The sequence below is a fragment of the Oncorhynchus clarkii genome, chromosome 28, assembly GCF_045791955.1.
Source record: "Oncorhynchus clarkii lewisi isolate Uvic-CL-2024 chromosome 28, UVic_Ocla_1.0, whole genome shotgun sequence".
Classification (NCBI taxonomy): Eukaryota; Metazoa; Chordata; class Actinopteri; order Salmoniformes; family Salmonidae; genus Oncorhynchus; species Oncorhynchus clarkii.
The window spans coordinates 37,724,788-37,735,527 of record NC_092174.1 but is presented as its reverse complement, the minus strand read 5'-3'; the positions used below and the strand labels follow the sequence as shown (position 1 = coordinate 37,735,527).

Below are 10,740 nucleotides of genomic sequence, written 5' to 3'. Positions count from 1 at the left end.
CAACCCAACACAACACAACACAACCCAACCCAACACAACACAACACAACCCAACCCAACACAACCCAACACAACCCAACCCAACACAACACAACACAACACAACACAACCCAAACCACCCACCCAACACAACACAACACAACACAACACAACACAACACAACACAACCCAACCCAACCCAACACAACACAACCCAACACAACACAACACAACACAACACAACACAACACAACACAACACAACACAACACAACACAACACAACACAACCCAACCCAACCCAACCCAACCCAACCCAACACAACACAACACAACACAACACAACACAACATGTATAGACATGTATTTGTTTGTTTTTATTGAACCTTTATTTAACTAGGCAAGTCAGTTAAGAACAAATTCTTATTTACAATGACGGCCTACCCCGGCAAAACCCTAACCCAGATGACGCTGGGCTAATTGTGTGCCGCCCTACGGGACTCTCAATCACAGCCGGTTGTGATACAGGCTGGAATTGAACCAGGGTCCGTAGTAACGCCTCTAGCACTAAGATGCAGTGCCTTAGACTGCTGCGACACTGTGTAAATGCACCATGTTCAATAGAATACATAATTCCCTTTGGCGTTGTTGAAGCCTTTCAGTCAGTGTTGAGCATTCTGGGACAGATATCCAAACTGGGTTCGGTAGGATCACTGATGTGGAAGTTTTGATGTAATTAAGTAGCTAAGGACTGCCATCTACTGGGCATTGAATAAAATTGTTCCATCGAAATTATTTGCTTTTTGTACCAACACTGACCACTGCGTGGCGATAATTTAACATGTCAGTGTGAGTATTGTGGAAAATCACTGCAAACTGCACAGTCATCCAGGTCACACCACAATATCTCATAGACTATGGTGGACAAGCATGATTTAAATATTTCACTGTAGTACAGAATATTTCACTGTAATACATGCAATAAAACCAATAAAATCCTATGTGAAGCTGTGTGTGTGTGTGTGTGTGTGTGTGTGTGTGTGTGTGTGTGTGTGTGTGTGTGTGTGTGTGTGTGTGTGTGTGTGTGTGTGTGTGTGTGTGTGTGTGTGTGTAAGGCGTAGGAGGAGCCTTTATGGGAAAGCACAGTAAATTACTTCCATTTGAGTTTGAGGGGAGAGAGAGAGAGAGAGAGAGAGAGAGAGAGAGAGAGAGAGAGAGAGAGAGAGAAAGAGAGAGAGAGAGACACAGACAGACAGACAGACAGACAGACAGACAGACAGACAGACAGACAGACAGACTTGTATTGTTTATTTTCTAGTTCACTTGCTTTGGCAAAGTTAACATATGTCACCCATGCAAATAAAGCCTTTAAATTGAATTGAAAGTGAATTCTGAGAGAGAGAGAGAGAGAGAGAGAGAGAGAGAGAGAGAGAGAGAGAGAGAGAGAGAGAGAGAGAGAGAGAGAGAGAGAGAGAGAGAGAGAGAGAGAGAGAGAGAGAGAGAGAGAGAGAGAGAGAGAGAGAGAGAGAGAGAGATATATGTGGCTAGAGTTTTCTTTAAAGGGTCTTTAAAGGGAGAGGGCGGTGCATTCATTACCAAGCCGACACTGGGGTGGATACGCCACAGTGTGGATGGCCAGAGACCCCACTCCTTCCTGTCTGACTCTGACATGCCTTATTGTCTGAGCTCTGTCATCACCACAAATTGAAGAATAATAGTGAAGACATCAAAACTATGAAAAAAACATATGGAATCATGTAGTAACTAAAAAACTGTTAAACAAATCAAAATATATTTTATATTTGAGATTCTTCAAAGTAGCCACCCTTTGCCTTGATGAAGGTTTGCACACGCTTGGCATTCTCTCAACCAGCTTCATGAGGTAGTTACCTGGAATGCATTTCAATTAACAGGTGGGCCTTGTTAAAAGTTAATTTGTGGAATTTCTTTCTTTCTTAATGCATTTGAGCCAATCACTTGTGTTGTGACCAGGTAGGGGTGGTATACAGAAGAGAGCCCTATTTGGTAAAAGACCAAGTCCATATTATGGCAAGAACAGCTCAAATAAGCAAAGAGAAATTACAGTCCATCATTACTTTAAGACATGAAGGTCAGTCAATCCAGAACATTTAAAGAACTTTGAAAGTTTCTTCAAGTGCAGATGTAAAAACCATCAAGTGCTATGATGAAACTGGCTCTCATGAGGACCACCACAGGAAAGGAAGACCCAGAGTTACTACTGCTGCAGAGGACAAGTTCATTAGAGTTACCAGCCTCAGAAATTGCAGCCCAAATAAATGCCTCACAGAGTTCAAGTAACAACATCAACTGTTCATAGGAGACTGAGTGAATCAGGCCTTCATGGTTTAATTGCTGCAAAGAAACCACTACTAAAGCACACCAATAAGAAGAAAAGACTTGATTGGGCCAAGAAACACGAGCGATGGACATTAGACTGGTGGAAATCTGTTGGGATGAGTTGGACCGCAGAGTGAAGGAAAAGCAGCCAACAAGTGCTCAGCATATGTGGGAACTCCTTCAAGACTGTTAGAAAAGCATTCCAGGTGAATCTGGTTGAGAGAATACCAAGAGCGTGCAAAGTTGTCATCAAGGCAAAGGGTGGCTACTTTGAAGAATCTAAAACATAGAATATATTTTGATTTGTTTAACACTTTTTTGGTCACTACATGATTCCATATGTGTTTTTCATAGATTTGATGTCTTCACTGTTATTCTACAATGTAGAAAATTGTCAGAATAAAGAAAAACCCTTGAATGAGTAGGTGTGTGTAAACTTTTGACTGGTACTGTATATAGGGCGGCAGTCTCTAAAGCTACTCAGTAGGAGTGTCTAAACTTTTGACTGGTACTGTATACAGTACCACAGCTGATCTAGCATCCATTTGGTCTTTTAGATCATAATGAATAAGATTATATGGACCTGATCCCAGATCAGCACTCCTACTCTGAGATGCTTTATTCATAATAATATTGATTGTCTTAACTCGGCCTTCACCCCAAAGCTTCTCTGTCCTAAACCAAAACCACTGATTCCGGATCAGAACACCTCATCCCTGGTCCTGTGTGGCTCAGTTGGTAGAACATGGACCTTGCAACATTGAGACTGTAGGTTTGATTTCTGGTGGCACCCATATGTAAAATATATGCACGCATGAGTTTAGGCCTACCAGAATTCTAAGTGCAGAGAAAATGTGTGCTGCGGGAATTGCATACTCTATACCAGGGATCATCAACTAGATTCAGTTGCAGGGTAAATGTTTTTCTTGGGTGGGGGGCCGGAACATAATTACAAATAATTAGTCATCTGCAAATTGACCGCAAGAAGCCCAAACAGATATGTTTGCCTAAAACAATAATTTCAAACCTTGCTTACATTTGTATACCATCACGTATCTATTATGCGTGGGAATACTTGCGAACAGATTTCTTAAAATAAAATCACTTGAAGCTGATTTCCTTGTGTTTTTACAGTCTTTTATGTAAAAGTTTTTTGTTGTTGTTCAGAACACTTTTTGGCTATATTTGGCCCCCATTCGGCTCGTGGGCCGCCAGTTGGGGAACCCTGCTCTGTACACTGTATTTGTGGAATTTCTGAAGGACCGCGCAGGCGCACTAAGGAGATCGCCTTTGAGTCCAGTGCGGCAGGAAAAGCCAGAGGAGACGTGGAGATTGAGGGTTAGGAGAGCAAAACAGTTATAAAGGAAAAAAAGGACAATTGCTTCCGTTTACTGAACACCATCCTCAAAATATGAATTTAGCTATCCCTGTAAATAGAAGTCGGGTAAATGGGCGAGCAGTTTCGTAGATAGCCTCCAGTAGACTAACGTTTCGTCTATGCTTGCTTGGCAAACTGAAGATAATGTCAGGGAATGGCTGAAAATCCCTAAACTCGTCTACTGCAGTTGCCTGGCTGGAATTCTCTTCTCGTACTGAACATATCGGACACATGGAAATAAAAACGGTTAGCTTGTAACCGTGGGAAGGATCCACAACACATCTGGGTGTGAGGAATTCCAGTCGGTCTTCGGTTCGGAAACGCATTCGAAAGTTGAACGTAAAGAGACTTTGCTGCATTGAATTCCTTTTCACGGGATGTCATCTGCCGCCGACAGAATTCCACGAGTTAACTGACCATCTGCCTCTCGGTAACGGAGGCCGAGCGAGCCAGGCGTAAAGATGGGTGATGCGGCACATACCAAGGGGCTGAGACGAACCTTTATCGTCCCCTCGATCAAGGCGTTTGATCACTATGATTTCACAAGGGCTAAAATATCCTGTAGCTTCACATGGCTTGTGGCCAAAGCCTTTGGCTCAGGTAGGTGGCGCCTTTTGTTGTCTTCTCAATATTGGTGTGGAAATGTGTAACATTTTATGCAAAATGTTGACAAATTGTGTCAGTGTGCACATCGTCATAATAGGGCCAATCATGATTGGTAACCGCGATATTTCTGAGGGGCCTACAGAGCATCTATGATCTGTGTTAAGAATTTGTTATTCGGCTCCAAGGTCCTTGATGAAACATCATCTAGACTTCACCACGCGCGAATGCGACCATGAAACACGCGAATTAGTCATTTTATTAGTCACATCTGGACGCTCTAATTGACGTTGTGTCTGAGGGGAAGCACACGTGTGGGATGACTAACTGTTGCTCATTCCAATACCTCTGCCTTTTCTGTTCTCAACATGGCAGAGGGCGTTGTTTACCTACCCTCTCGCATCTGCATGGATGTCTGTGACATTTGATTGATTAGTTATTGCAGCTGGTTCCTGGTGTTCACAGCAATGGCCCCATTCCCTACAGGTTGTTGGACCATCTGAACAGTATTAGAAAGAGCATTCCATGTGATTTGACCATTGACAATGACACAGTTGTCACTTCACTGGGTGAAGAGGCAGCACTTAAGCTATATTAAAGGCTTTGGATGGGGCCTCCAGTGTGGCTGGGGAAAGCCTTGGTCTGCAGACTGTAGCCAGAGCAGCCCCAACTGGCTCAGTGGCTCTGGGGTTGGTTGGAGGGGGACTGACTCCAGCTCTTTAATTCATGTTTTTAACTGGGCTACACGCTAACTACCATCGACTAAGGCAGCTGAACATGACTAGAAAGCTCCTCTTATAGTTTCCAGCATGATGTTTGTAAACTAAGCTTTTCTCAAGTGTATAAATTGGTGGAAAACCCTCACTAGAAGCGCATGGCGTTAACTGCAGGCCTCACCTCATGACTTAATTCCTAGAGAATTACATGCTCATAGCATAGCAGTACTGGGCAGATTTGATTTCTTCCTGTCCCTCCCGGTGACACATATTACTGCTCCCTTCCTGCACCAATACAGAGAACTGTGGCCCAATTCATCAGTACAGTCTACACACATAGCTATGTTTGGCCTAGTTACTATGGCTGTGACAGTAGTTTGACCCACAAAATGCTGAACATGTGTAACCGATGTGAAATGGCTCGCAAGTTAGCGGGGTGTGCGCTAATAGCGTTTCAATCGGTGACGTCACTCGCTCTGAGACCTTGGAGAAGTTGTTCCCCTTGCTCTGCAAGGGCGGCGGATTATGTGGAGCGATGGGTACCGATGCTTCGTGGGTGTCAGTTGTTGATGTGTGCAGAGGGTCCCTGGTTCGGGGCGAGGAGAGGGACGGAAGCCATACTGTTACTACATACGTACACTTAAACAAAATGCTGACAATGTGCGTGTAGTACACTTACACAAAATGTTTTCCTCTTATTACTGATTCCAGAGGCATCTGTGGTTGTTGCTCTCCTGTGTGGCACTGGATCAGTGACGAGGTGACTGACTGCTCTGTGTGTGTGTGTGTGTGCGCGCGTGTGTGCGTGCATGCATGCACAAATGCTTTGCAGCAGCTGTTCTAGAATGTGCTCTATACAGACAGCCCACACCTGTCTCTGTAACATCTGTGGTGTTGGCATTTTGGAGACCCAGTTGGTGACAACATTTGTCTCCATTACATCACAACACAGGGGCCTGCCGGTGGGATCCTTGGGATGTCCCTACCCTGAACGTTAACCAACATTAGTCTCATCTTGTGTCGTTTCTTTGGTCTGACTACATGGATGTTCGTACTGCATTGGAGAATAAGTAGTCTGACGTTAGTTTACATAGTGAGCAACTGAACAAAAATGTTGCCTTTTGAAAACCACAGCTAAAATACATATAGTTATTTCTCAACATTGTAGTCCAGTGCTTTGAATCAGACATTGTGAATGCTATAAGCTATAAGCTACACGTTTCTAAGAATGCAATAACTGCATAGTAACAGAAAATGAATGTTGCTGACAGCTGTACATGTTTTAATGTTCCCTCGCTGTGCTGTGCTCCAATTGGACGACTTCCTATGGTCGGCATAGTGAGGGTGGATATTCCAGGTCCCGTGTTTGGACTTCCTGTAACGCTACTTCCTGTGTACTTCCTGTTTGATTGGTTGTCCTTGACACGGCAGCTTTTGATGAACTGGTGTAAAACTAAATCCTGCTCACTCTGTAAAGGGTGATCTGCACTCCACACTGTTACAAATAAGCCTGCTCACTCTGTAAAGGGTGATCTGCACTCTACACTGTTACAAATAAGCCTGCTTACTCTGTAAAGGGTGATCTGCACTCTACACTGTTACAAATAAGCCTGCTCACTCTGTAAAGGGTGATCTGCACTCCACACTGTTACAAATAAGCCTGCTCACTCTGTAAAGGGTGATCTGCACTCCACACTGTTACAAATAAGCCTGCTCACTCTGTAAAGGGTGATCTGCACTCCACACTGTTACAAATAAGCCTGCTCACTCTGTAAAGGGTGATCTGCACTCCACACTGTTACAAATAAGCCTGCTCACTCTGTAAAGGGTGATCTGCACTCCACACTGTTACAAATAAGCCTGCTCACTCTGTAAAGGGTGATCTGCACTCTACACTGTTACAAATAAGCCTGCTCACTCTGTAAAGGGTGATCTGCACTCCACACTGTTACAAATAAGCCTGCTCACTCTGTAAAGGGTGATCTGCACTCCACACTGTTACAAATAAGCCTGCTCACTCTGTAAAGGGTGATCTGCACTCCACACTGTTACAAATAAGCCTGCTCACTCTGTAAAGGGTGATCTGCACTCTACACTGTTACAAATAAGCCTGCTCACTCTGTAAAGGGTGATCTGCACTCTACACTGTTACAAATAAGCCAGCTCACTCTGTAAAGGGTGATCTGCACTCCACACTGTTACAAATAAGCCTGCTCACTCTGTAAAGGGTGATCTGCACTCCACACTGTTACAAATAAGCCTGCTCACTCTGTAAAGGGTGATCTGCACTCCACACTGTTACAAATAAGCCTGCTCACTCTGTAAAGGGTGATCTGCACTCCACACTGTTACAAATAAGCCTGCTCACTCTGTAAAGGGTGATCTGCACTCCACACAGTTACAAATAAGCCTGCTCACTCTGTAAAGGGTGATCTGCACTCCACACTGTTACAAATAAGCCTGCTCACTCTGTAAAGGGTGATCTGCACTCTACACTGTTACAAATAAGCCTGCTCACTCTGTAAAGGGTGATCTGCAGTCCACACTGTTACAAATAAGCCTGCTCATTCTTTAAAGGTTGATCTGCACTCCACACTGTTACAAATAAGCCTGCTCACTCTGTAAAGGGTGATCTGCACTCTACACTGTTACAAATAAGCCAGCTCACTATGTAAAGGGTGATCTGCACTCCACACTGTTACAAATAAGCCTGCTCACTCTGTAAAGGGTGATCTGCACTCCACACTGTTACAAATAAGCCTGCTCACTCTGTAAAGGGTGATCTGCACTCCACACTGTTACAAATAAGCCTGCTCACTCTGTAAAGGGTGATCTGCACTCCACACTGTTACAAATAAGCCTGCTTTATTGGTCTAATAGAACCTTTTTGATGGCCATATTTATTTATTATTATTATTGAACCTTTATTTAACTAGGCAAGTCAGTTAAGAACAACTATGAACTGAGCCCTATAACCCCTGTTTGGTTTTTTATTGCTCCATTTATTTTAGCAGCACTTGTATGGCTGTTGTTAGCAAGACTGTGTTAACATTGTAAAGCCTAATGTTCCATCCACTTAAAGGTGTGTAGTATTGTTGCTGCTCTAGGAGGCCTAGAGGGAAGAATTCAGAGAGCTGGCAGTGTGGTGCCAGGACAACAAACTCTCCATCAACATCAGCAAGACAAAGGAGCTGATCGTGGACTACACATCTGTAGTGGAGCGGGTTGAGAACTTCAAGGTCCTCGGTGTCCACATCACTAAGGATCTATCATGGTCTAAACACAGCAACACAGTCGTGAAGCGGGAACGACAACGCCTCTTCCCCACAAAAGGAAAAGATTTGGCATGGGCCCTCAGATCCTCAAAAGGTTCTACAGCTGCACCATTGAGAGCATCTTGACTGGCTGCATCACCGCCTGGTATGGCAACTGTTTGGCATCTGACCATAGGCACAACAGAGGGAAGTGCGTGCGGCCCAGTACATCACTGGGGCAGAGCTCCCTGCCACCCAGGACCTCTATACCAGGCGGTGTCAGAGGAAGTCCCTAAAAACTGTCAGACTCCAGCCACCCTAGTCATACACAGTCCTCTCTGCTACCGCACAACAAACGGTACCAGAGAACCAAGTCTGAGACCAAAAGGCTCCTGAACAGCTTCAACCTTCGAGCTATAAGACTGCTCAACAGTTCTTCAAACAGCTTCTACCCTCGAGCTATAAGACTGCTCAACAGTTCTTCAAACAGCTTCTACCCTCGAGCTATAAGACTGCTCAACAGTTCTTCAAATAGCTACCCAGACTATTTTTCACATTTCACATACGCTGCTGCTACTCTGTTTATTATCTATCCTTATTGCCTAGTCACTTCTACCCCTATCTACATGTACATGTTACCTCAACTACCTCGTAACCCTGCACATTGACTTGATACCGGTACTCCTCGGATATTAGCCTCGTTATTGTTATTTTATTGTGTTACTATTTCCCTTTTTGATAATTTACTTTTTATCTCTGCGTTGTTGGGAAAGGGCTCGTAAGTAAGCATTTCGCGGTAAAGTTTAGACCCGTTGTATTCTGTGCATGTGACAAATAAAATTAGATTTCATTTGAGGTCATAGGAGCTTTTGTCCATCCTCTCGGGGTTATGAGGTGGTTTTAAATTGGGGACAGACAGTTGTTGTTGTGACTAGATGCTGAAGTGGCTAGGTCTGGCTGTTGAGTGGTAAATGCCTGTTGTCTGAAATAGCCCCCTTCATCTCTCTGGGTGGGACCACAGTAACGATTAGGTTTGCTTCTGACCTCCCCCTCTGAAGAATGGGTATTACTAAGTGGATGTATAGATGTAGGAACTTAATTTGAGCCAGTTTGCTACTACAGGAAATCCGATCCTGCAGCGACAGGACATTTGAATTATTATGTGGATTATTAATGGACATTTTTTGTAGGGGTTGATACATCTATTTTTGTTAGGGCAAATCAAGTCTGACATTTTAATGTGAAAATTAGAAACTTTAGAAGCCTTTTTATCCTTGAATATACTACAAGTTGTAGGAAAATTCAGCAATAAAATAGTGATCAAATTCAGATCCTACATCTGTTGGGGCAAAGAGAGTCCTCACTTAGCCATGTAGCCTCCTACACCTCTGTATGAATTAATCAAAGGATACTCCTTACCAATCTATGGATTACTATTGACCATACTATTGACCATTCTGTTGACCATACTGTTGACCATACTATTGACCATACTATTGACCATTCTATTGACCATTTATATAGGTCGTTATCAATAAAACATCACAATATCAATCAATCAAATTGATTTATAAAGCCCTTTTAAGGTGCAGAGCATTTGATTTGGCTGCTTGGGGGCAAGGAGACCCGCAGCTCCACTAAAACTATTTGGTTGTAGTATCATCACCTCTTGAAGAACCTAGTCAGAAATACACATTTCAGATTATTCCATGAAAAACAGTTGCACACATTGAGCTCTATCATCAGAGATCTAGACCTACAGCAAGGAACTGCATGCTTTTCATGATCAGTAAACCTCAATTGATCACCTCAATTCAGATACGTCAGGGTAGCCTCATATCTCTCCATATTGGCCACCATTAATTGGATATTTGAGTGATATAAAATAAAGTGAACTATACCTGACAGGTATGAGTAGTTTAGGTTATTTCCCATCCTTTGTGGGGTCTGCCTGTCATGCAGCAGAAGGGCACATTTGCCAATATAGCATTACTGTCGGCTGATAATGTTTAAAAAAATAAAAAAATATTTATATTTTTTTACCCCGTTTTCTACCCAATTTCGTGGTATCCAATTGTTTAGTAGCTACTATCTTGTCTCATCGCTACAACTCCCGTACGGGCTTGGGAGAGACGAAGGTTGAAAGTCATGCGTCCTCCGATACACAACCCAACCAAGCCGCACTGCTTCTTAACACAGCGCGCATCCAACCCGGAAGCCAAACGCACCAATGTGTCGGAGGAAACACCGTGCACCTGGCAACCTTGGTTAGCACGCACTGCGCCTGGCCCGCCACGGGAGTCGCTGGTGCGCGATGAGACAGGGATATCCCTACCGGCCAAACCTTCCCTAACCCGGAGAGAAATAGTCCTATAATTCCTATAATAACTACAACCTAAAACTTCTTACCTGGGAATATTGAAGACTGATGTTAAAAGGAACCACCAGCTTTCAT

General features: G+C 43.6%; 1 protein-coding gene across 1 annotated transcript in view; it reads left to right on the top strand.

Moving 5' to 3' along the window:
- Window positions 1-3,632: 3,632 nt before the first annotated feature.
- LOC139386942 (calmodulin-regulated spectrin-associated protein 2-like) overlaps window positions 3,633-10,740 on the top strand; it is a 136,774-nt gene continuing 129,666 nt past the window's right edge. Inside the window, exon 1 of the mRNA XM_071132845.1 lies at window positions 3,633-4,312. Within this exon, the coding sequence (XP_070988946.1) occupies window positions 4,174-4,312 (139 nt within the window). The 5' untranslated portion in view covers window positions 3,633-4,173. The remainder of the gene's footprint in view (window positions 4,313-10,740) is intronic.